Source organism: Zophobas morio, unplaced genomic scaffold (genome assembly GCF_036711695.1).
Source record: "Zophobas morio isolate AGI-343-1 ecotype UQ-CSIRO unplaced genomic scaffold, CSIRO_AGI_Zmor_V1 ptg000008l, whole genome shotgun sequence".
In the NCBI taxonomy this organism is placed as follows: domain Eukaryota; kingdom Metazoa; phylum Arthropoda; class Insecta; order Coleoptera; family Tenebrionidae; genus Zophobas; species Zophobas morio.
This window is the reverse complement of record NW_026972113.1, coordinates 1,097,431-1,124,994: the sequence shown is the minus strand read 5'-3', so window position 1 is coordinate 1,124,994 and position 27,564 is coordinate 1,097,431. Positions and strand designations below refer to the sequence as shown.

The window sequence follows — 27,564 nt, the reverse complement described above, 5'->3', positions numbered from 1 at the left end:
CAATGAGTGCGGAAGCAGAACTGAGCCAGACCATATAAGGAACATAACACGAAGTTTGCTCTTTGCTGGAGGAAAATGAATGCGGATTTCGGGGTGGGGTAAGCGGCACAGGTGGCGAAGTCACAAAGGGCGGGTTTTAAAGAGGGAACGGTTGAGGTTCTTTGTCTTGATTAAACAGGAAATGAGGAGGCTCCATGAAAGCTATTTTTCATAACGATAGATATGCGAAGGACTATTGTGTGTATCTTTTATAATTTAATTGAAATTATGCAGATATTTATTTTGCTTTCAATATTATGAAATTGTTTGATTTCAACGTTAAGCTGAGTGAACCGATGACGAACAAATATTTCCCTGAAAACAACCACACCACAATGTTTATAAAACATTTCAAACGGCATGTGTTAGCTTAAATCGATGTCTACTAGAGAGAATGTTAAACGATTGACTGGTCTGAATGACACCAACAAGCCATAGAATTTTAGTAGTATACAAAAAAGTATTCTAAGAATAATTGGAATAACACTGGCGCTTGTGGGTGTTGGTTAAGATGAAAATATTTGAATTTAGTCACGAAAACTTAGTTTAAAGTTCCGTGGTTCTTAAAAATCTTCGTAGAAAAATTCTATATTGACAATTTCTTACATGCTTAACTTCGACTGTTTATGTGTACACGTCGAAAGAATTCGAATATTGGCACGTTAAAATTAGAAGTAAAAGTTAAAAGAAAATGAAATTTGATTGACTTTGTCTCCTCAATGCAGAAGAGAGGACTGATTAATAAAGCTCGGAATTAAATGCAGAAAAAAAAATGGAAATATATAGATATTTCCTTTTACAAATATTCCATTTTAAACATATTTTAAGTTTATTGTTGTGAAAAGAAGTCTACACATATTAAAACAAAAAGATAAAATATAAGCCCCCCCACCCACCCTATCGCAATTGTAATGTTTTTTTGTATTCGCCGTGAACCAAGGGGGCGGAGCTTAACTGCAAAATACTCTCTTTACAAGAAATTAAAAACATGTTTTTGAGTATTGTGTGGTCTAAAGAATACTGTGTAAATTAAGAAAATTAGGCAAAATATAAACGATATTTCTATGATAACTCCAATGGTTTTTCCAGAATCGTCCTTTGAAATGTGCAAAAATATGCAAAATACGTCCAGTTTTCGACCAATTTGCAACAAAATTTTCGATATTTTACTAAATACATTTTCTTGTAGATTTCGGGCCGCAGAAGTCATATCCGCTTTCATTTCTTCGATAACTCCAATGGTTCTTCCAGAATCGTCCTTCGAAATATACACAAATGTACAAAATACCTCCAATTATTGGACCAATTTTCAACAAAATTTTCGAAATTTCCCTTAATACATTTCCTTGTAAATTTCGGGCCGCAGAAGTCATATCCGCTTTCATTTCTTCGATAACTCGAACGGTTTTTCCAACATCGTCCTTTGAAATATATAAAAATATGCAAAATATGCCCAATTTTCGACCAATTTTCAACACAATTTTCGAAATTTCACTAAATAGATTTTCTTGTAGATTTCGGGCCGCAGAAGTCATATCCGCTTTCATTTCTTCGATAACTCCAATGGTTTTTCCAGAATCGTCCTTTGAAATGTTTAAAAATATGCAAAATACCCCAATTTTCGACCAATTTTCAACAAAATTTTCGAAATTTCACTAAATACATTTTCATGCAGATTTCGAGTCGCAGAAGTCATATCCGCTTTCATTTCTTCGATAACTCCAATGGTTCTTCCAGAATAGTCATTTGAAATGTCCAAAAATACGCAAAATTTAATTCAATTTTCGACCAATTTTCAACAAAATTTTCGAAATTACACTATACATATATATTTTCTTGTAGATTTCGGGCCGCAGAAGTCATATCTGCTTTCATTTTTTCGATAACTCCTATGGTTTTTCCAGAATCGTGCTTTGCAATATAAAAAAATATGGAATCTACGCCCTATTTTCGACCAATTTTCAACAAAATTTTCGAAATTTTACTAAATAAATTTTCTTGTAGATTTCGGACCGCAGAATTCATATCCGCTTTCATTTCTTCGATAACTCGTACGGTTTTTCCAAAATCGTCCTTTGAAATATATAAAAATATGCAAAATATGCCCAATTTTCGACCAATTTTCAACAAAATTTTAGAAATTTCACTAAATACATTTTCTTGTAGATTTCGGGCCGCAGAAGTCAATATCCGCTTTTATTTCTTCGATAATTCCAATGGTATTTCTAGAATCTTGCTTTGAAATGTTCAAAAATATGCAAAATATGCCCAAATTTCCACCAATTTTCAACAAAATTTTCGAAATTTAAATAAGCATATTTTGTTGTAGATTTCGAGCCGCAGAAATCATATCTGCTTTCATTTCTTCGATAACTCCAATGGTTTTTCCAGAATCGTCCTTTGAAATGTTCAAAAATTTGCAAAATATGCCCAATTTTCGACCAATTTTCAACAAAATTTTCAAAATTTCACTAAATACATTTTCTTGTAGATTTCGGGTCGCAGAAGTCATATCCGCTTTCATTTCTTCGATAACTCGAACGGTTTTTTCAAAATCGCCCTTTGAAATATATAAAAATATGCAAAATATGCCCGATTTTCGACCAATATTCAACAAAATTTCCGAAATTTCACTAAATACATTTTCTTGTGGATTTCGGGCCACAGAAGTCATATCCGCTTTCATTTCTACGATAACTCCAATGGTTTTTCCAAAATCGTCCGTTGAAATATTCAAAAAAGTGCAAAATATGAACAATTTTCGACCAATTTTCAACAAAATTTTCGAAATTTCCTTAATACATTTTCTTATAGATTTCGGACCGCCGAAGTCATATCCGCTTTCATTTCATCGATAACTGTAATGGTTTTTCCAGATTCGTGCTTTGAAATGTACAAAAATATGCAAAATACAATATCTTCGACCAATTTTCAACAAAATTTTAGAAATTTTACTAAATACATTTTCTTGTAGATTTCGGGCCGCAGAAGTCAATATCCGCTTTTATTTCTTCGATAATTCCAATGGTATTTCTAGAATCTTACTTTGAAATATATAAAAATGTGCAATATACCACTAATTTTCGACCAATTTTCAACAAAATTTTCGAAATTTTACTAAATACATTTTCTTGAACTTTTCGGGCAGTAGAAATCATATCCGCTTTCATTTCTTCGATAAATACATTTTCTTGTAGTTTTCGGGCAGCAGAAATCATATCCGCTTTCATTTCTTCGATAACTCCAATGGTTCTTCCAGAATCGTCCTTGGAAATATACAAAAATGTACAAAATACCTCCAATTATTGGACCAATTTTCAACAAAATTTTCGAAATTTCACTAAAAACATTTTCCTGCAAATTTCGGGCCGCAGAAATAATATCCGCTTTTATTTCTTCGATAACTCCAATGTTTTCTCCAGAATCGTCCTTTGAAATGTATAAAAACATGCAAAATACGCCCAATTTTTCGCCAATTTTCAACAAAATTTTCGAAATTTTACTAAGTACATTTTGTTGTAGATTTCGGGCCGCAGAAGTCATATCCGCTTTCATTTCTTCGATAACTCCAATGGTTCTTTCAGAATCGTCCTTGGAAATATACAAAAATGTACAAAATACCTCCAATTATTAGACCAATTTTCAACAAAATTTTCGAAATTTCACTAAATACATTTTCCTGTAAATTTCGGGCCGCAGAAATGATATCCACTTTCATTTCTTCGATAACTCCAATGTTTTCTCCAGAATCGTCCTTTGAAATATATAAAAACATGCAAAATACGCCCAATTTTTGACCAATTTTCAACAAAATTTTCGAAATTCCATTAAGTACATTTTCTTGTACATTTCGGGCCGCAGAAGTCATATCCGCTTTCATTTCTACGATAACTCCAATGGTTTTTCCAGAATCGCCTTTCGAATAGTTCAAAAATATGCAAAATACGTCCAATTTTCGACCAATTTTCAACAAAATTTTCGGAATTTTACTAAATAAATTTTCTTGTAGATTTCGGGCCGCAAAAGTCATATCAGCTTTCATTTCTTCGATAACTCGAACGGTTTTTCCAAAATCGTCCTTTGAAATATATAAAAATATGCAAAATATGCCCAATTTTCGACCAATTTTCAACAAAATTTCCGAAATTTCACTAAATACATTTTCTTGTAGATTTCGGGCCGCAGAAGTCATATCCGCTTTCATTTCTTCAATAACTCCAATGGATTTTCCAGAATCGTCCTTTGAAATATATAAAAATATGCAAAAGACGACCAATTTTCGACCAATTTTCAACAAAATTTTCGAAATTTCACTTAATACATTTTCTTGTAGATTTCGGGCCGCAGAAGTCACATCCGCTTTCATTTCTTCGATAACTCCAATGGTTTTTTCAGAATCGTCCTTTGAAATGTTTAAAAAATATGCAAAATATGCCCAATTTTCGATCAATTTTCAACAAAATTTTCGAAATTTTACTAAATAAATTTTCTTGTAGATTTCGGGCCGCAGAAGTCATATCCGCTTTCATTTCTTCGAAAACTCGAACGGTTTTTCCAAAATCGTCTTTGGAAATATATAAAAATATGCAAAATATGCCCAATTTTCGACCAATTTTCAACAAAAGTTCCGAAATTTCACTAAATACATTTTCTTGTAGATTTCGAGTCGCAGAAGTCTAATCCGCTCTCATTTCTTCGATAACTCCAATGTTTCTTCCAGAATGGTCCTGTGAAGTATATAAAAATATGCATAATACCCCCAATTTTCGACCAATTTTCAACAAAATTTTCGAAATTTCGCTAAGTAGATTTTCTTGTAGATTTCGGGCCGCAGAAGTCATATTCACTTTCATTTCTTCGATAACTACAATGGTTCTTCCAGAATGGTCCTTTGAAATACATAAAAATATGCAAAATACGCCCAATTTTTGACCAATTTTCAACAAAATTTTCGAAATTTACCAACGAATGAAAAGTTCATTACTATTTAGATCAGGGCAGGGGCTTAATTTTTGGCTTTAATTTTTTCTTAATATGCGTAGTATTTTTGAATAAGACAAAACTTAAACAAATGCCTTAGATGGTAGTTTTTGTAGAGAAATAGTAAGAATTTTTGCATTTAAATTCTAAAAAAAGAAGCTCGACATTTAAAAAAAATCATCACAATCGGGATAGGGTGGGTGGGCGGGGCTTATATTTTGCCTTCTCTTTCTTAATATACATAGCCATTTATTCATAACAAGAAACTGAAAACATTTTTACAATGGCAAATCCTTGTTGACAAATATAAATCGTGCAATTAAGCCACGCCTCTCGACGTATCGTGAATTGAGAACGGAGCGGATATGGGTGGGACTTAATCTTTGTTTTTATTTTGTTCTTAATAGATATAGTATTCTTTGAACAACACGATACTCAAAAACACGTATTTAATTTCTGTTAGGGAAATAAGAATTTTGCAGTTAAGCTCCGCCCCATTGGCTTACGACGAATAAAAAAAATCATCACAATTGAGATCGGGTGGGTGGGCGGGGTTGATATGTTGTCTCGTTTTCTTAATATGTGTAGACTTATTTCGACACCAAGAAACTTAAAACATGGCTAAAATGGTAAATTTCTGTAGTAATCAACTTTAATCCTCCATGTTTCTTCGGCAACCTCTTTAAATACGACAAAATCTCTAGAATCAACTTCAGCGGCAGGAACAGCAACTACAACGGGAACTTCAACGTCAACAGTATGTTTATAAATCCCAAAATTAAAATTGATAAAACCTTGACATTTCATAATTGGGATCACAGCGTCACTAATATTAATTTGAAAATTCTTTAAAGCCACTATTAACCGGATTCAGTGCTTCCAGCATCTACAACTAAATTCTTTACAACGTCCTCCTGGTTAATCAGCCGCGAGTCCCCATAAAACCCGGCTAAAAAATCACAAAGATTGAACATTATTTATGGTAAACGCTCCACAAAAATCGCTTCCGACAAGATTATGAAAGTCGTAAATCCCGCATGCTGCACAAGGCACGCGTTCCAACTTTACTAAACTACATTTTCCCATATCTGCTACACCCTTTCCAACTTTTATGCACACATTAAATTCTCTATGTCGTTTTGTAGCGAACTGCAAGTTCAGCTAACGAGACTTTTGAAACCCCGTGCGTCAGAAAAACTTTAACACAAAAAGCACAATTATAGTTAAATCGCTACCGAATAACTACACATAAGTGTTCGCGTTAGAACGTGCTTTGATCCTCTCTCGATTCTAGTGCGTCAATAGTGACAGAGCACAGCGCAAATAAAGGTGGCAGGAGCACCCTCGAACTGATATCAAACGGCAACAGCGGCTTTGTTGTTTCTCAAAATATTTATCTTTCATTACTCCATTTTCCAATGAGTTCCGAATATGTGAAAACTAGCGAAAAGCGAAAAAATATTGCCACAAATGCAAAGAAACACTCCACCGGACACAACATAAACTTGGCTTGAAATAATTCACCTTTCTCGAATCGATATTTTAATGTGAGACGGAGTTTTTACAAAATTACGCTGCAATCGCATTATCGGATCCGAGCTCGTGTTGCGTGTCAAAAGTAAAAAGTAAGTTCGCTTATAAATGTTAAAATTATTCATAAGTCCTGTGTGCTTTCGAAAAGTAAATTGACAGCTGCTTCCATTGAAAGGAATGATGTAAATGGACGAGCTTTTTTATGGAAATTAATTTTTTATAGCAGACAAAGTGTGAAAGCAAGAAACACGTAAATATCAATCTTAAAGGTTTGAAAACGGTGTCCCGGCGCCTCCACCATTTCATACCGAAACTAAACTACTTTAGAACTCGAACCAATCAAACTGATATAAATATGGTTTAGCAGCTTAAATCGATTCCGGCGACGAATTTTTCCCATTTTCTCTTCCTGTTGACTACTAAAGCAAGTTCACCGACACTGACGTAAATTGGGTAGTATTTACCCAAGAATTTTAAGATTCGCAGCCACCGCGGTATAAATCATAACGAATGCGATTAAAGAAATCACCAACTTTTTCTGAAAATTCCAAGAATAATACGTATAAATTATTACGTTTCTAGAACAAAATAAATGTTATTTCAACGTAGCACGAGTTTACAGTGTCTATATTCTTACGTCTCGCTAAAGTTTGTAGGAAACAAAACCGTGGAGGAAATAAAGCCTCTGAAATGTTTTCTCTGAAAACAGTTATTAAAATTTGAGCTCCACTAACCGCGTCTTCGTTGGTTGAAAAAAAAATCGATCGCACTAAAAAAGTTCATAGTAGTGTAAGCCTTTATTAATTAAATTAATTTATTTCATAAAAATGTTACAAACATTTCGTATAAATGTAATAGCACCTGTAAGTTTACATTAAATAAAAAAAATCTATAAAAATAAGTAGCTAGTTAACTTACAATGACAGCGAGGTTAAGTAGATTGCATCAGAAGCCCGTCGACCCCACCACCACACAAAGAAATTGAGCGTACGAATCGTACCTGAATTAGAAACTTATAACTAGATCGTAGATTTAGTAAGCACCCACTTGTTCAGTTCCCCACAAGCCCCGTGGAAAAGTGGACAAACGGGTCGAAGCCCTTGTCAAAATTCCTCAAAAAAAAAAACCATCATCCAAATCGTACCTTACAGACGTTATCACAGCATTCTAGTTACTAAAATTATAAAAACGTATTCATGTAAATATAAAACAGGGCAGTTAATTAATTAAGTTAGAACTAAATTAGTATGAAAGTTAGTCCTTATTTGAAACTAGCTTCACTGTCGTTATCCCCAAACCAGTTCTTTCTTGCTCCCATGAAGCTCGTGGAAGCCTCGCTCCGGAACTCTTTAGTCACCACTTGTGTGGTCATTCCAGGTCGTTGCGTCACCTGGCTGCTGGCACTAGCTTGCCACATGGCCGTGTGCTCTCCCGTTCCTCTGGGAACATGCAACGGCTGTATCCTGCTACTCCTCTGCGACTTAGGGGTAGCTTCTGGACTCGTGAACTCACTAGCGGTGTCGTACCGTGAAGGTGCTATCCACCGTTCCGTAAACTCGCTAGCTGATCTAGCCAGACTGGGTTGACTCAGCGATCTGGCTAAAGACGGGTGGTGCGAAGACGCGCTCTTGTACTCCATTTCCACCTCAGAATCGTCGTAGTACCTTCCAGTACCCGGATAGTAGCTCGAACTTTCCGAGTGACTATCCTCCGGTCGTCCAAAATCTACAGTCATTTCAGACATGGATCTCAAATCGACTTCGCTGCGATAGCTCGAACGACTCGTCTTCCTAGATCTGAGTGGTACCAACGAGTGTACAATTGGTTCTTGAGTTAAAGTACGCACGGAACTACCACCATCCGAGTCGTACTCGTACAAAGTCGGTAAACTACTGCGTCTACTTCTAGTATCCCAGTCAGTCTTCTTGCGGAAGCGACTCTGACTCTTGGGTTTATCCACAGGAGTGAGGATTCTAATAATCACGTCCCACTTCTGGGGTTCAAAAAGCTTCTCGTAACGGGTGTCTTGTCGGATTCGTTCGAAGTCCTCACGTACTACGGCTTCAGTGAGAAGAGTACGAAGAGTCGACTCTGTGGTGATAATCTGGCGCCACTTCATCTTATCAGAAAGGGTGAGCTGCGAGTTGAAAGTTTCGGCACTTTCAATTACTGGACCTTCTTCATTCTCGGTGGGTTGGAAAACCCGAATCAGGACGTTCCAATTGGGTACTTGCGGGTTTTCTAACGGAATATTAAAAGTGGAGAGGAAATTCGCCGGAGTTGGAGGAACGGGGTGCTGGGAGATGCTTCCAACGAGCTCTGGGGAGTTCAAAGGCAATTTATTATCGTCGATGGTGTTCTGCGGAGGCAGACTCAAATTGGCACGTTCGAGTTTCGGTGTCAAAGTCATTCCAGACGCTGACGAAATATCAGAGAAGTTCTCCCAGTCTGGTGGTTCCGGCATCTCCATTGGGTAGTTCTTAATAGTAACGTCCCAGTGTTGTTCAACCACCGGTTTGGCACGGGTGTGGTACTCAGTGATCAGTCTCTTGTGACGTTCTATATCTTCAATGGTCTTCTTCTCGGTGATCGTGCGTAGGAAAACGTCATCCACCACGTGAGACGTAATTTCCGGTTTGTGCACAATCGCGATTGGTGGTTCCAACGGAGTCGGTGGTCCCATATCAACCATGTACTCTTGTCTTGGCACGATTGGCGGCGGCGGGGGTGGTGCAGGCGCCACAAACCTACTATGACTATCATCGATAATCTCCGTCATGGAGTGAGTATCCGTCATCTCCGTATTCAACGACGCTATAGACCTAGCGGGTTGAATCCTCGGTGGTTCCACCTCCTGCAACTCTTGTTGTCTTCGCAAAATCCTGTTGAAAGTAGGTGCTGGTTGGACGTGTCTAGGCGGTGGATGCAACTCCGGTACGTAAGTAAACTGAGTCCTCTCCACAGGCAACGGAGAATCGAACGACCTCAAACTATCCTCCCTTTGTTCCAAAATCGTCGACAAGTTCCGCTCCGTCCTGGCCACAGAACTCTCCGTATCCGAAATGCTCAAGCTTGGCGGCGACGGCGGCGCGCGTTTCACACGAACCTGGACATCAAATTTGGGTTGGTCCTTCGGTACTGCCAACGGCAATCTCGGTACGGTTGACGCAATCGCGGTGGCGTTGTGAATGTGTTGTTCCTGGGTTTGTCCATACCCCTCGCTGTAGAAACTGGTGTTATCAGGGAGATAAGCCTGGTTTTCGTAGCTGCCACCCGACGATGGTGGCAGTGAACGAGCGTCTTCCGCCTCCGAGTGCGACTCCGAGGGGTAATCCGAAGGGATTAGCAGCCCTTCGCTGCCGGAACTACTTTCGGCGGCGGCCACCACTGGCGCGTTGACTCGGGGGATCTTCAAGCCTTCGAACATGGATAAGTTTCCTGAAAGAGTACGATTAGTACGAGTTGATAAAGTATAGTGGTAGTACCAAGAGAGCTGCCTGAGAGTTTCGTGATTTCCGAGTCGGCCACCGAAGGGAATGGGTGTTTTCGGATGACGGTCATGTTGCGTCGCCGGAGGCAGTAGTAGGAGCATCCTAGACCTAGTAGGAGGAGCGACAAGAAGAGGATGCCGCAGAAGATGAGGAGGATTTGGAAGGGCCGCAGTACTGGTTCGAGGATTTGAGCGGGTGCGATGGGTTGTTTGCTGAAATTGGTCTATTAGTGGTGATTTAGTGATATGACAAGTACTTACTTGAACTCGATCAGGGGGTCTGGCAAGGGGGCCACTGGTGGTGGGTATCGGCACACTATGGTGATGATTTCGTCGCCGTCGATCTCTAAACCGGGGTGGAACCTCACTACGATGTTGTTAGTGAACACACGTTGAGGATCCTGCAAAACGAGAGATTCAAAAACAAGAACAATTTTAAGGGTGGAAGAGATTCTACATAGTCTAGAAAACCTCTACGCTAGAAAATTTGATGCATCTACATGAGCTAGAACAAAAACTAGAGAGTTGGCAAAATCTTGCAACTCCTCAGACTAGAAAGAATGTAGGCAATCTAAAGATTCTAGAGAGCCTAAGCAGTCGAAAGAGTTCAACGAGTTCAGACTCCCTAAATTTTCTGTACCTACAGAGCATACAAGATCTATAAAATCTAGATCTTGCAGAGTATGAAGAGTTTAGAAAAGTTACACCGTCTAGGTAATTTAAATATTGCAGAATCTATAGACAATATAGAGAGTTTACGAAGTTTAGAAGGCCTTCAGGAATCTATGAAATTTAGAAATTTTGGAACGTCCATAGAATCTAGACCCCTGTATTCCAGAGTTTAGAGCTATGAACATATAGGGAGTTTGCTACGTTCTTATTTTATATGCAATCTAAAAGCTCTAATAACACATATATTCAGTAGGGATTCTAGACACCCTAGACTCTCTATAATCAAGAAGTCGTCTAGGCTCTGCAGTTTTCAGACATTATAATAAGGTGTCTAGACTCTCTAGAACTTCTAAAATTTCTAGATTTTCTAAGTCCGTAGACTCTCAATTCTCTCTAGATCCTCCAAACCCTAAATTGCCTACATTTTCTAGATTTTCTAAACCGTTCATATTCTCTAAGATCTTATCAGACTTTATTAACTTTCTAAACTCTCAAGGTACTGTGAGCTCCCTAAAATCTTTAAATTTTAGATGATTTAAATTGTTTAGATTCTCTAGACTCTATATATTGTTTCTAGATGCTATACTTTGTAGATATTTAAAACTCTACACGTTTTGTAGAATTTGTAGATACTCTAAAGACCCTAGAAAGACTACAGAATCTAGAGTCCATAGAATCTAAATTGTTGACAAAGACGCTTGATTAGAACGAATCCAAGATATCTAAAACGATAGACAATCTAGACAAAATACATCGTCTAGAATCTAAAGAATTTAGAGAGCTTACAGTACCTCGATAAATTAGAAAATCTACAAAATCCAGCAAATCAAAAGTCTAGAGATCTCGAAGAAAATTAACACTTTATACAAGGCAATTTAGGGAATGGAGAATCTAGGAGAGAATTTAAAGCGTCCATGGAGTTTAGAAAGCTTCTAGAGTGTATTGAATCTGAAGTATTTAGAAACTTTAGAAATTCTAGAAAATTTGGCTTTTAAGTTAGAGTTTAGAACTTTAAGAATGTAGAAAATCTAGGGAATCTACAAAATGGAGATAGCTTCTCAGGTAGTGAGTATCTAGAGCGTCTAGAATCCTTAAATAATATAGAGTCAAAAGAATGTGCAGAATAAGACGACTAATTCTAGACTACGTAGGATATATAAAAAGCCTACAAAATCTGTAGAGCTTAAAGTATCTATAGGGTGTAGAAACTGCAGACATTTTACAGAATCTAGACAATTTGAATCGTCTGGTATCTAAAGATTTCAGAAAATCAATAAAATCTAGCTAAATCTACAAATTAATCTTAGAAGAATATAGAAACTTCAGAAAACATAGTGAGTCTAGGCAAATTAAAGAGTGAAGAATCTATAAAGAATTTAGAATATCTACAGAGTTTAGAAGGCCTCCAAAGCGCAGAGAAGGTAGAGTATTTAGAAATTTTAGAAATTGTAGAAAATCTGGGTCACTTTAGGTTAAAAATTAAACTTTTAAAAGAGTGGAAAGCCTAGGAAATCTACAGAATGGAGCCAGCCTCCAGAGTGGTGAGAATCAAGTGTGCCTAGAAACACTAGAGGGTATAGAGTCCAGAGACTATATAGATTTGAGCAAAGCACATGATTATAGACAACCTAGTGTATCTAGAAGCCCTACACAACATATATAGCTTGAAGTATTTTCCCATTATAGCGTCTAGAAATTATAGACAGCCTAGAGTATTTAAAAAATTTGAATCATCTCATAGCACCTAGAGAATCAAAAAAAATCTATAAAACCCAGTAAGTTTACACTTTAGAAAGAGATCTTGGAGAATATTAAGACTTTATAGAAGGCAATTTAGTAATTCCTGGAGAATCTAGAGACAATTTAAGGCGTGTACGAGATTTAGAAAACCTCCAGAACATAGAGTAGATAGAAACTTTAGAAAATGTAGAAAATTTAGTCTCTTTAGTTTAGAGTTAAGAGCTTTAAGAGAAAATCTAGCAAGTCTAGAACATACAAATCTTAGAGAGTATGAAAATTCAGAAAACCTAGAGAGTATAGGCAATTTAAGGACTGAAGAATCTAGAAAAAAAAAACGAAATCTATGGAGTTTAGAAAGCTTCTATAGCTTAGAAAATGTAGATAGAGTATTGTAAAACTTTAGAAATTGTAGAGTATAGAGAGTATGCGAATCTAGAGTGTCTATTAATTCGAGCGGGGCTCTTAATGAGAGACAACCAAGTGTATCTAGAAGCCCTACAGAACATATAGAGCTTGAAGCATCTAGAAGTAGAGCGTCTAGAAATTATAGACAGCCTAGAGAATCTAGACAATTTAAATCGTCTGGAAGACCAAAAAATCTATAAAATAAAAAGACATCTTGGAAAACATTGAGACTTTATAGAAGACAATTTAGGAATTGGAGAAACAAAAAAAAATTGAAAAGGTGTACGGAGTTTAGAAAGCCTTCAGAACATAGAGACTCTAGAATATTTAAAAACTTTAGAAAATGTAGAAGGTTTGGTGTCTTTAGTTTAGAATTTAGAATTTAAGAGAAAATCCAGCAACTCTAAAATTTACAAATCTTAAAGAGTAAGGAAACTTTAGAGAACTTAAAGAGTCTAGGCAATTTAGAGACTGAAGAACATAGAAAAAAATTACAAAATCTAGAGTTTAGAAACATAGAGGATGTAGAGTATTTCGAACCTTTAGAAATTGTAGAGTATAGAGAGTCTGATTATAGATAATCTAGAGCAGCTAGAAGTATTTACAGAGTAGAGCGTCTAGAAACTATAGACGACCTAGGGAATATAAACCATTTAAAACACACAGAATCTAAAAATGGAAAGAAGCTTGCAGTAACTAGAACGAAAATCTATAAAATCTAGCAAGTCTAGAGTCTGCAGATCTTAGAAAATATAGACTCTGAATATCTTAAACAATTGGAGAATGGAGAATCTAGAGAGAATTTAGAGAGTCTACGAGGCCTAGAGAATCTAGAATAATTTGGATAATCTAAAGAGTCTAGAAGAACTTTAGAAAATGTACAAAATTTAGTCTCTTTAGTTTAGAGTCAAGAGCTTTAAGAGAAAATCTAGCAAGTCTAGAATATACAAATCTTAGAGAGTATGAAAATTCAGAAAACCTAAAGAATATAGGCAATTTAAGGACTGAAGAATCTAGAAAAAAATTAGGTAATCTATGGAGTTTAGAAAGCTTCTATAGCTTAGAAAATGTAAATAGAGTATTGTAAAACTTTAGAAATTATATAGTATAGAAAGTCTGCGAATCTAGAGTGTCTATTAATTCTAGAGGATATAGAGCCCAGAGACTATACAGATTCGAGCGGGGCTCTTAATGAGAGACAACCAAATGTATCTAGAAGCCCTACAAAACATATAGAGCTTGAAGTATCTAGAAGTATAGCGTCTAGAAATTATAGACAGCCTAGAGAATCTAGATAATTTAAATCGTCTGGAAGACCAAAAAATCTATAAAATAAAAAGACATCTTGGAAAATATTGAGACTTTATACATGGCAATTTAGGAATTGGAGAAACAAAAAAAAATTGAAAAGGTGTATGGGGTTTAGAAAGCCTTCAGAACATAGAGACTCTAGAATATTTACAAACTTTAGAAAATGTAGAAGATTTGGTATCTTTAGTTTAGAATTTAGAATTTAAGAGAAAATCTAGCAAGTCTAAAATTTACAAATCTTAAAGAGTAACGAAACTTTAGAGAACTTAGAGAGTCTAGGCAATTTAGAGACTGAAGAATATAGAAAAAAATTACAATATCTAGAGTTTAGAAACATAGAGGATGTAGAGTATTTCGAACCTTTAGAAATTGTAGAGTATAGAGAGTCTGATTATAGACAATCTAGAGCAGCTAGAAGTATTTACAGAGTAGAGCGTCTAGAAACTATAGACGACCCAGGAAATATAAACCATTTAAAACACCCAGAATCTAAAAATTCTAAAGAGCTTGCAGTAACTAGAATGAAAATCTACAAAATCTAGCAAGTCTAGAGTCTGCAGATCTTAGAAAATATAGACTCTGAATATCTTAAACAATTGGAGAATGGAGAATCTAGAGAGAATTTAGAGAGTCTACGAGGCCTAGAGAATATAGAATAATTTGGATAATCTAAAGAGTCTAGAAGAACTTTAGAAAATGTAGAAAATTTAGTCTCTTTAGTTTAGAGTTAAGAGCTTTAACCCTGCGTTGGTCGCGCTATGAGCGATTCCCTCACATCGTTTTAATTTTTGTTAACAGACCTAATATTTTTCATTAAATTTTTTCGAACTTTTTAGTAGCTTACTTTTTGTGTTTTTTAATTATTTTGGTTGTAGATTCATTAATTTTATTGTATTACGTTCCTTTTTGCAATTTGTTTCTCGAATGATTGTATTCTAGGTGAGCACCATTCTCACTGTGCGACCATCAATGTTGATATAAAGTTTTTAGATTTGTGTCAACATAACATGCAAATATTTCACGGCAAATGTGAAAACGTGAATATTTCAGTTCAGTTCAGCTTCAGGTATAATTGTTTTTATTTTTAATTTTATAGATAACAACTATCACTATATTTTTTTCACTTCTAAGCATTTTAGGGATAAACAGTCAATTAATTTATCAAGAGAATATAAACCGGATAATAAAACGACGAGTTTATCTTAAAACATTAGACATGGATTTAGTAAAGTCGCAGCAGATGAAGCGGCTAGAAAGAAATGTACCTGCTCAAATGAAAACTTCGATTAGGAAACAACTAGGAATTACAGAAACGCAAGTTGTGAGAATTGGCGAAAATGTCTTTTGCAGTTTTTGTCCTCGCAGGAAAAATAGAAAAACAAAAAGTAAATGCGATATGGAACAATGTGATACGCCCGTCTGTGGGAACACAAAAAAAATGTATGCGTTAGATGCTATGACATTATTAACGCCGATTCAGAATAATTTGTTTTTGCTGGTAGCTACAATATTTGTTTGTTTTTTATTCTCGTTTGTGTTCATGGATTTTCTGTTCAATAAAATGTTGTTCTGCACTCGCTTTTTTTACTGAAACTAATTTTGGTTCAAAAAAATCAGGTGTGAGCAAAACGCTCCCGCGCGACCACTGGTGAAAACATTTTAAGCGCGACTAACGCAGGGTTAAGAGAAAATCTAGCAAGCCTAGAATCTACAAATCTTAGAGAGTATGAAAATTCAGAAAACCTAGAGAATATAGGCAATTTAAAGACTGGAGAATCTAGAAAAATATTACGAAATCTCTGAAGTTTAGAAAGCTTCTATAGCTTAGAAAATGTAGATAGAGTATTGTAAAACTTTCGAAATTGTAGATTATAGAGAGTCTGCGAATCTAGAGTGTCTATTAATTCTAGAGGGTATAGAGCCCAGAGACTATACAGATTCGAGCGGGGCTCTTAATGAGAGACAACCAAGTGTATCTACAAGCTCTACAAAACATGTAGAGCTTGAAGTATCTAGAAGTATAGCGTCTAGAAATTATAGACAGCCTAGAGGATCTAGATAATTTAAATCGTCTGGAAGACCAAAAAAATCTATAAATAAAATAAAAAGACATCTTGGAAAATATTGAGGCTTTATAGAAGGCAATTTAGGAATTGGAGAAACAAAAAAAAATGAAAGGGTGTGTGGGGTTTAGAAAGCCTTCAGAACATAGAGACTCTAGAATATTTACAAACTTTAGAAAAAAATCTAGCAAGTCTAAAATTTACAAATCTTAAAGAGTAAGGAAACTTTCGAGAACTTAAAGAGTCTAGGCAATTTAGAGACCGAAGAATATAGAAAAAAATTACAAAATCTAGAGTTTAGAAACATAGAGGATGTAGAGTATTTCGAACCTTTAGAAATTGTAGAGTATAGAGAGTCTGATTATAGACAATCTAGAGCAGCTAGAAGTATTTACAGAGTAGAGCGTCTAGAAACTATAGACGACCTAGGGAATATAAACCATTTAAAACACACAGAATCTAAAAATGGAAAGAAGCTTGCAGTAACTAGAACGAAAATCTATAAAATCTAGCAAGTCTAGAGTCTGCAGATCTTAGAAAATATAGACTCTGAATATCTTAAACAATTGGAGAATGGAGAATCTAGAGAGAATTTAGAGAGTCTACGAGGCCTAGAGAATCTAGAATAATTTGGATAATCTAAAGAGTCTAGAAGAACTTTAGAAAATGTACAAAATTTAGTCTCTTTAGTTTAGAGTCAAGAGCTTTAAGAGAAAATCTAGCAAGTCTAGAATATACAAATCTTAGAGAGTATGAAAATTCAGAAAACCTAGAGAATATAGGCAATTTAAGGACTGAGGAATCTAGAAAAAAATTACGAAATCTATGGAGTTCAGAAAGCTTCTATAGCTTAGAAAATGTAGATAGAGTATTGTAAAACTTTCGAAATTGTAGAGTATAGAAAGTCTGCGAATCTAGAGTGTCTATTAATTCTAGAGGGTACAGAGCCCAGAGACTATACAGATTCGAGCGGGGCTCTTAATGAGAGACAACCAAGTGTATCTAGAAGCCCTACAAAACATATAGAGCTTGAAGTATCTAGAAGTATAGCGTCTAGAAATTATAGACAGCCTAGAGAATCTAGATAAATTAAATCGTCTGGAAGACCAAAAAATCTATAAAATAGAAAGACCTCTTGGAAAATATTGAGACTTTATAGAAGGCAATTTAGGAATTGAAGAATCTAAAAAAAATTGAAAGGGTGTATGGGGTTTAGAAAGCCTTCAGAACATAGAGACTCTAGAATATTTACAAACTTTAGAAAATGTAGAAAATTTGGTATTTTTAGTTTAGAATTTAGAATTTAAGAGAAAATCTAGCAAGTCTAAAATTTACAAATCTTAAAGAGTAAGGAAACTTTAGAGAATTTAAAGAGTCTAGGCAATTTAGAGACTGAAGAATATGGAAAAAAATTACAAAATCTAGAGTTTAGAAACATAGAGGATGTAGAGTATTTCGAACCTTTAGAAATTGTTGAGTATAGAGTCTGATTATAGATAATCTAGAGCAGTTAGAAATATTTGCAGAGTAGAGCGTCTAGAAACTATAGACGACCTAGGGAATATAAATCATTTAAAACACCCAGAATCTAAAAATTCTAAAGAGCTTGCAGTAACAAGAATGAAAATCTATAAAGTCTAGCAAGTCTAGAGTCTGCAAATCTTAGAAAATATAGACTCTGAATACCTTAAACAATTGGAAAATGGAGAATCTAGAGAGAGTTTAGAGAGTCTACTAGGCCTAGAGAATCTAGAATAATTTGGATCATCTAAAGAGTCTAGAAGAACTTTAGAAAATGTAGAAAATTTAGTCTTTTTAGTTTAGAGTTAATAGCTTTAAGAGAAAATCTAGCAAGCCTAGAATCTACAAATCTTAGAGAGTATGAAAATTCAGAAAACCTAGAGAGTATAGGCAATTTGAGGACTGAAGAATCTAGAACAAAATTTGGAAATCTATGGGGTTTAGAAAGCTTCTATAGCTTAGAAATTGTAGAGTATAGGGAGTCTGCGATTCTAGAGTGTCTATTAATTCTAGAGGGTGTAGAGCCCAGACACTATACAGATTCGAGCGGGGCTCTTAATGAGAGACAACCAAGTGTATCTAGAAGCCCTACAAAACATATAGAGCTTGAAGTATCTAGAAGTATAGCGTCTAGAAATTATAGACAGCCTAGAGAATCTAGATAATTTAAATCGTCTGGAAGACCAAAACATCTATAAAATAAAAAGACATCTTGGAAAATATTGAGACTTTATAGAAGGCAATTTAGGAATTGGAGAATCTAGAAAAAATTGAAAGCGTGTATGGGGTTTAGAAAGCCTTCAGAACATAGAGACCCTAGAATATTTACAAACTTTAGAAAATTTAGAAAATTTGCTATCTTTAGTTTAGAATTTAGAATGCAAGAGAAAATCTACCAAGTTTAAAATTTACAAATCTTAAAAAGTAAGGAAACTTTAGAGAACTTAGAGAGTCTAGGCAATTTAGAGACTGAAGAATATAGAAAAAAATTAGAAAATCTGGAGTTTAGAAACATAGAGGATGTAGAGTATAGACAGTCTAGGAAACCCAGTTTAGTATTGAAATTCTAGAATGCCTACAAACCCTAGAGAATCTAGACAATTTAAGAGCTTTAAGAAAAAATCTAGCAAATTAAAATCTACAAATCTTAGAGATTATGGAGACTTTAGAGAACCTAGAAAGTCTAGACAATTTAGGGATTGAAGAATATAAGAAAAATTTAGAAAATCTAGGGAGTTTAGAGGGCCTCTAAAGCACAGAGAATGTAGAGTATAACGCAACTTTAGAAATTGTATATATAGAGGGTCTGATTATAGACAATTTAGAGAAGCTAGAAGTATTTACAGAGTACAGCGTCTAGAAACTATAGACAACCTAGGGAATGTAAACCATTTAAAACGCCTAGAATCCAAAAATTCTAAAGAGCTTGCAGTAACTAGAATGAAAATCTATAAAATCTAGCAAGTCTAGAGTCTGCAGATCTTAGAAAATATAGACTCTGGATACCTTAAACAATTGGAGAATGTAGAATCTAGAGAGAATTTAGAGAGTCTACGAGGCCTAGAGAATCTAGAATAATTTGGATAATCTAAAGAGTCTAGAAGAACTTTAGAAAATGTAGAAAATTTAGTCTCTTTAGTTTAGAGTTAAGAGCTTTAAAAGAAAATCTAGCAAGTCTAGAATATACGAATCTTAGAAAGTATGAAAATTCAGAAAACCTAGAGAATGTAGGCAATTTAAGGACTGAAGAATCTAGAAAAAAATTACGAAATCTATGGAGTTTAGAAAGCCTCTATAGCTTAGAAATTGTAGAGTATAGAGAGTCTGCGATTCTAGAGTGTCTATTAATTCTAGAGGGTATAGAGCCCAGACACTATACAGATTCGAACGGGGCTCTTAATGAGGAACAACCAAGTGTATCTGAAGCCCTACGAAACATATAGAGCTTGAAATATCTAGAAGTAGAGCGTCTAGAAATTATAGACAGCCTAGAGAATCGAGATAATTTAAATCGTCTGGAAGACCAAAAAATCTATAAAATAAAAAGACATCTTGGAAAATATTGAGACTTTATAGAAGGCAATTTAGGAATTGGAGAATCGAGAAAAAATTGAAAGCGTGTATGGGGTTTAGAAAGCCTTCAGAACATAGAGACCCTAGAATATTTACAAACTTTAGAAAATTTAGAAAATTTGCTATCTTTAGTTTAGAATTTAGAATGCAAGAGAAAATCTACCAAGTTTAAAATTTACAAATCTTAAAAAGTAAGGAAACTTTAGAGAACTTAGAGAGTCTAGGCAATTTAGAGACTGAAGAATATAGAAAAAAATTAGAAAATCTGGAGTTTAGAAGCATAGAGGATGTAGAGTATAGACAGTCTAGGAAACCCAGTTTAGTATTGAAATTCTAGAATGCCTACAAACCCTAGAGAATCTAGACAATTTAAGAGCTTTAAGAAAAAATCTAGCAAATTAAAATCTACAAATCTTAGAGATTATGGAGACTTTAGAGAACCTAGAAAGTCTAGACAATTTAGGGATTGAAGAATATAAGAAAAATTTAGAAAATCTAGGGAGTTTAGAGGGCCTCTAAAGCACAGAGAATGTAGAGTATAACGCAACTTTAGAAATTGTATATATAGAGGGTCTGATTATAGACAATTTAGAGAAGCTAGAAGTATTTACAGAGTACAGCGTCTAGAAACTATAGACAACCTAGGGAATGTAAACCATTTAAAACGCCTATAATCCAAAAATTCTAAAGAGCTTGCAGTAACTAGAATGAAAATCTATAAAATCTAGCAAGTCTAGAGTCTGCAGATCTTAGAAAATATAGACTCTGGATACCTTAAACAATTGGAGAATGTAGAATCTAGAGAGAATTTAGAGAGTCTACGAGGCCTAGAGAATCTAGAATAATTTGGATAATCTAAAGAGTCTAGAAGAACTTTAGAAAATGTAGAAAATTTAGTCTCTTTAGTTTAGAGTTAAGAGCTTTAAAAGAAAATCTAGCAAGTCTAGAATATACGAATCTTAGAAAGTATGAAAATTCAGAAAACCTAGAGAATGTAGGCAATTTAAGGACTGAAGAATCTAGAAAAAAATTACGAAATCTATGGAGTTTAGAAAGCCTCTATAGCTTAGAAATTGTAGAGTATAGAGAGTCTGCGATTCTAGAGTGTCTATTAATTCTAGAGGGTATAGAGCCCAGACACTATACAGATTCGAACGGGGCTCTTAATGAGGAACAACCAAGTGTATCTGAAGCCCTACGAAACATATAGAGCTTGAAATATCTAGAAGTAGAGCGTCTAGAAATTATAGACAGCCTAGAGAATCGAGATAATTTAAATCGTCTGGAAGACCAAAAAATCTATAAAATAAAAAGACATCTTGGAAAATATTGAGACTTTATAGAAGGCAATTTAGGAATTGGAGAATCGAGAAAAAATTGAAAGCGTGTATGGGGTTTAGAAAGCCTTCAGAACATAGAGACCCTAGAATATTTACAAACTTTAGAAAATTTAGAAAATTTGCTATCTTTAGTTTAGAATTTAGAATGCAAGAGAAAATCTACCAAGTTTAAAATTTACAAATCTTAAAAAGTAAGGAAACTTTAGAGAACTTAGAGAGTCTAGGCAATTTAGAGACTGAAGAATATAGAAAAAAATTAGAAAATCTGGAGTTTAGAAACATAGAGGATGTAGAGTATAGACAGTCTAGGAAACCCAGTTTAGTATTGAAAATCTAGAATGCCTACAAACCCTAGAGAATCTAGACAATTTAAGAGCTTTAAGAAAAAATCTAGCAAATTAAAATCTACAAATCTTAGAGATTATGGAGACTTTAGAGAACCTAGAAAGTCTAGACAATTTAGGGATTGAAGAATATAAGAAAAATTTAGAAAATCTAGGGAGTTTAGAGGGCCTCTAAAGCACAGAGAATGTAGAGTATAACGCAACTTTAGAAATTGTATATATAGAGGGTCTGATTATAGACAATTTAGAGAAGCTAGAAGTATTTACAGAGTACAGCGTCTAGAAACTATAGACAACCTAGGGAATGTAAACCATTTAAAACGCCTAGAATCCAAAAATTCTAAAGAGCTTGCAGTAACTAGAATGAAAATCTATAAAATCTAACAAGCCTAGAGTCTGCAGATCTTAGAAAATATAGACTCTGGATACCTTAAACAATTGGAGAATGGAGAATCTAGAGAGAATTTAGAGAGTCTACGAGGCCTAGAGAATCTAGAATAATCTGGATAATCTAAAGTGTCTAGAAGATCAGAAGTGTCTAAAGAATTTGATACGTCTAGGGGCTCCATGGAATAGAGAATCTAGGCAATCTATAGATCCTACAGACTCTAGAAAGTCTAAAGATTTCGCAGAATTTAGAGTTTTAGAAGCAAAAGACTTCTAGATTAGATAAATCCGTACTATCTTGATAAATTAAAATGATATATTTTGTGAAAAGATGAATCTACGTTACAGAAATGCGGAAAATCCATTCGTGTGTTTATGGGAGTTGCGTGTTTGCGGTTGCGTTAAATCATCAAAAGCCTTACTTGCTTCGTTCCGCATCCCTTCAGCGGCAGCTCGAGCTTGTAGCTGTAGCCACCTTTGCCGTAGACCTGACAGGCCGAGTTCCTGTCAAAGTCAGCATAGGCTATCCCGTAGAATTTATCGTTGAATTTGAGTTCTATCTGCATGGAGCCCGCGGCACAGTTAAGAGCGGCTTTTGTACGGTTGAGGAAAATTACAGGGCTGAGATCATCTAGTTTCGTGACTTTGCCGTCCAAAGTGGCCTGGTCCGGAAGACCTTTCCCTTGGTATTCGATGTTGTTGGCTTGGTCGGCATAGTTGGACTGAGACGCCGCCGATTGGAAGAGGAACAGTGCGTAGAACAAGACTAGAAACTGAGGCATCTGAAAAAAAAAAACGCGTTTAGTTTCAACCCGCAATTATTTCCCTAAACCCAGTTCTCTCCCGTAAGTGGGTGAAAGGGGCACGACTCCGGTGGTAATGGATTTGGTTAGCACGCCGCGTCAAAGAGCAGATTTACTCACAAACCTCCTAACCCAAAATGCTGTAATCCAATACACAGCACTTGAATTAATTTACTGTACTTCTCCGGTTCTAATTGTTTGAGTGTGTAATCGCACCTACTTTTACTCATTGTCTTACGAAATTTAAATTTTAAATCTTCCGAAGGTACAGTTAGTGGTTATTATGACGGAACGCAGGAATTTTCAGGCAGCTCGCGGGTGGCGGAAAGGAAAAGTTCGAAGGAACTTTGCGGAAAACCGTTTTAACGGAGCGAAGAAAGGGAAATTCGCTGCGAGGCTGGATTATAGCTTGTGTGGAAATAGCGAGTTATTAAAAGTACAGTTAGAGTAATGGTTGTGCGAAAGAGTCGATGAGTGCTATTTACGAAATAAAAAAACTCTCGTGACTAAGAAGTCGTAAATTTTCTTGCGATAGTCACTAGTTTGTGGTCTTTAATTTATTGGCTATGAGGATTCCGGCGGGTTTTTTCTGTTTTCGAAGAGTAGATCACCGTGTACCCATTTTTTAAGTGGCGATTTCTCCTAAGCTAACACTGAAATGATTTTGCGGATCTTATTTTTTTTACGAATTTTTGCAAGGACATGTATGTCAATTTGGATTAGTGCATTATAATACTAATAGTAATAACAGTACTGTTTTCCAAATGTTCGAAAAAATAGAGTCATAATATTTTGCATATTTAATAGAGGATTTATTCCGTAAAATTTTGGATGACGTCATTAATTTTTGGGAGGGGATAGACGAATAACTTTTGATTAACGATTTACCATGGTTACGATAACCTTAAAACGTTTGCAAGATTTCAGAGCATTGAGTTAAAAAATGTGGTTATACGGAGTGAAAAATTGAAAAAGTAATAATTCGAAAAACCGAAAATTTAGAAAATTTAAAAATCAGAAAATTGAAAAATTGCAAAAACTGGAAAATAGAGAATTCGAGAAGGCGAAAAGTCGTGAAAGGAGAAAATCAAAAAATTTAAAAACCTAAACGAAAAATCGACAAATCGGGAAATTGAAAAATCGAAGAATTGATTCATCGAAACATCAAAAAATCGTAAAATCTAAAAGTCGAAAAATTAAGACAAATCAATTATTCCAGAAACCGAAAAATTGGAAATTTAGAAACGTCAAAAATTGAAAAATATTAAACTCCGAGAATCAAAAAATCTAAAATTTATAAAACCTAAAAATAAAATTTCGAATAATTGAAAAATATAAAAATTGAAAAATTCAAAAATCGAAAACTGAAAAAAATCAAAAAAATCGAAATATTGAAAAATTCCAAAACTGAAATGGCGAAAAAATTGGGAAATCGAAAAACTGCAAAATCGGACCATCGGAAAATCGGCAAATGAAAAACCCAAAAGTCGAAAAATCGAGAAATCTGAAAACTCAAATATCAAAAAATTAAAAAATTGAAACATCGAGAATCGAAACATGAAAAGATAGAGAAATCAAAACATTAAAAATCAAGACATGGGAAAATCAAAAAATTGAAAAATCTAAAAGTCAAAAATTCGAAACATTGAGAAATGGAAAAATCAATTCATCATGAAATCGAAAACCGAACATTTAGACATTCCAAAAATGGAAAAATTGAAAAATCGAAGAAATGAACAATCGAAAAACAGAAATTTTAAAAATTCAAAAATCAAGAAACTGAAAATTTGAAAAATTAAAGAATTGAAAAGCTGAAAAATCGGAAAATCGAGAAGTCCAAAATCGACAAATGGAAAAAATGACTGGAGAACCTGAAAAATTAAAAAATCGAAAAATCGATTTCTGAAGAAATGGAAAAATTGAAAATCTATAAAACCGAAAAACAAAATATCAAATATTTGAAAATTCGAAAAATAGAAAAATCGAAAAGCTGAAATTTAAAAAATCGAAAAATCGAAACAAAATATCTAAACATTGAAGGATAGAAATATTGAACAATTCCAAACGTGAAATGGCGAAAACTGGGAAATCGAGAAACTCAAAAATCGAAACATCGAAAAATTGGCAAATGTCCAAAAACCGAGATTCCGAAAAATTAAAAAATCAAAAAATCAAAACATTGAAACTTTCAGAAATCGAAAATAGGAAAGCTAAAAATTGAGAAATTTTGACCCAAAGAAAAATCGGAAAACTAACTAAGCGTCGAAATCTCCTTAAATCGAGGAATCTATGTATAAATTAAAAGAAAATTGAAAAACTGAAAAACCAAAAATTTAAAAATGGAAAAACTGAAAAACCATAAAATCTATAACCGAGAAGTGGAAAAATCACAAAATTGAAAAATTTAAAACCTAAAAATTCGAAAAATTGTAAATCGAAAAATCGAGAGATCGAAAAATCGGATAACTGAAGAAGCAAAATGAATATCGAAAAATCCCAAAACATAAATAAATTTAAAAATTTTCGAAATGGAGAAATCGAAAAATAGAAAAATTGAAATATGAAAATTTGAAAAATCAAAAAATTGAAAAATCGAAAACCTGCAAATTTGGAAAATTGAAAAATGAAATACTGAAATCGAAAGTTGAGAAATCGAGAAGCCGAGAAATCCAAACATCGGAAAGTCGAGAAATCGATAAATCGAAAAATCCAGAAATCGAAACCTCTAAAATTTGAAAAATCCAAAAACTGAAGAGACGAAAAATTGAAAACATCGAAAAGTCGAGAAATCGAAAAGTTGAAAAATTGGGAGATCGAGAAATCGAAAAATTAAAAATGGAGAAATTGAAAAGTCGAAAATTCGAACCGAAACCGAAAATTAAAAAAAAATATCTAAAGCTCCAAACAAAAAAAAAATTGAAAAATTGGAGAACTAAAAAATAGAAATCGAGTAATCGAGAAGTCGAAAAGGCGAGATATCGGTTAACTAAGAAATTTAGAAATTGAATATTTAGAAACGCCAAAAATAGAAAAATAGAAAAATCGAAGAATAGAAAAGTCTTAAAATTTAAAAAACTATAATCCAAAATCTCAAAAATTCGGAAAATTGAAAAATCTAAAAATCTAAAATTTTAAAACTCGAAAAACTGAAGAATGAAAAACTGAAAAATCGAAACGAAATATCGGAAAATTGAATAATCGAAATATTGAAAAATTCCAAAACTGAAATATCGAAAAATGGAGAAATCGAAAAATCCAAAAAATTAAAGAATTTAGAAATCAGAAAATTGAATTACAAAAACTGGAAAATAGAGAATTCGAGAAGGCGAAAAATCGCGAAATGAGAAAATCAAAAAATTAAAAAATCGAAAAACAGAAAATCTAGAAATGCCAACAACTGAAAAATAGAAAAATCGGAGAAATGAAAAATTGAAAAACCGAAAATTTAATAAATTGAAGAATCGAAAAGATGAAAAATCGGGAAATCGAGAAGTCGAAAAATCGACAAAATGGAAAAATAAAAGAAATCGTAAAATCTAAAAGTCGAATAATTAAGACAAATCGACTATTCTAGAAATGGAAAAATTGAAAATTTAGAAACGTCAAAAATTGAAAAATATTAAGTTCCCAGAATCGAAAAATCTAAAATTTATCAAACCGAAAAATAAAATATCAAATAGTTGAAAAATACAAAAATTGAAAAAACGAAAAATCGGAACATCGAAAAATCGGCAAATGAAAAATCCAAAAGTCGAAAAATCGAGAAATCTAAAAGTCAAAAAATCGAAACATGGAGAAATCGAAAAATCAGTTCATCACGAAATCGAAAACCGAACATTTAGACATCCATTAATTCAAAAATTGAAATATCGAACAAATAAATAAACGTAAAACCGAAATTTTAAAAATTCAAAAATCAAGAAACTGAAAAATTGAAAAATTAAAGAATCGAAAAGCTGAAAAATCGGAAAATCGACAAGTCCAAAATCGACAAAAGGGGAAAATAAAAACCGAAAAACAAAATATCAAATATTTGAAAATTCGAAAAATAAAAAAATCGAAAAGTTGAAATTTAAAAAATCGAAAAATCGAAACAAAATATCTAAACATTGAAGGACAAAAATATTGAACAATTCCAAAAGTGAAATGGCGAAAACTGGGAAATCGAGAAACTCAAAAATCGAAACATCGAAAAATTGGCAAATGGAAAATACAAAAGTCCAAAAACCCAAAAATCGAAAAATTAAAACATTAAAACATTCAGAAATCGAAAACCGAAAAACTAAAAATTGAGAAATTGAGAAATTTTGAACCAAAGAAAAATCGGAAAACTAACTAATTTAATCGTCGAAATCTCCTTAAATCGAGGAATCTATGTATAAATTAAAACAAAATCGAAAAACTGAAAAACCAAAAATTTAAAAAAGGAAAAACTGACAAACCGTAAAATCTATAACCGAGAAGTGGAAAAATCACAAAATCTAAAAATTCGGAAAATTGAAAATGGAGAGATCGAGAGATCGAAAAATCGGGTAATTGAAGAAGCAAAATGAATATCGAAAAATCCCAAAACATAAATAAATTTAAAAATTCTCGAAAATTAGAAAAATTGAAAAATGGAAATTTGAAAAATCAAAAAATCGAAAAAATCGAAAATCTGAAAATTTGAAAAATTGAAAAATGAAATACTGAAATTGAAAGTTGAGAAATCGAGAAGCCGAAAAATCTAAACATCGGAAGGTCGAGACGAGAAACGAAAAATCCAGAAATCGAAAATCGGTTAACTAAGAAATCTAAAAATTGAAAATTTAGAAACGCCAAAAATTGAAAAATAGAAAAATCGAAGAATAGAATAGTCTAAAA

At 33.9% G+C, this 27,564-nt stretch overlaps 1 protein-coding gene across 1 annotated transcript in view; it reads right to left on the bottom strand.

The window, feature by feature from the left end:
• Nucleotides 1-7,334: 7,334 nt before the first annotated feature.
• Nucleotides 7,335-27,564, bottom strand: part of Pot (papillote) — a 99,099-nt gene continuing 78,869 nt past the window's right edge. The window contains exons 3-6 of the mRNA XM_064050233.1: nucleotides 22,321-22,680; nucleotides 10,304-10,443; nucleotides 10,038-10,255; nucleotides 7,335-9,990 (exon numbers count right to left, since the gene is read on the bottom strand). Of these exons, the coding sequence (XP_063906303.1) occupies nucleotides 7,814-9,990; nucleotides 10,038-10,255; nucleotides 10,304-10,443; nucleotides 22,321-22,680 (2,895 nt within the window). The 3' untranslated portion in view covers nucleotides 7,335-7,813. The remainder of the gene's footprint in view (nucleotides 9,991-10,037; nucleotides 10,256-10,303; nucleotides 10,444-22,320; nucleotides 22,681-27,564) is intronic.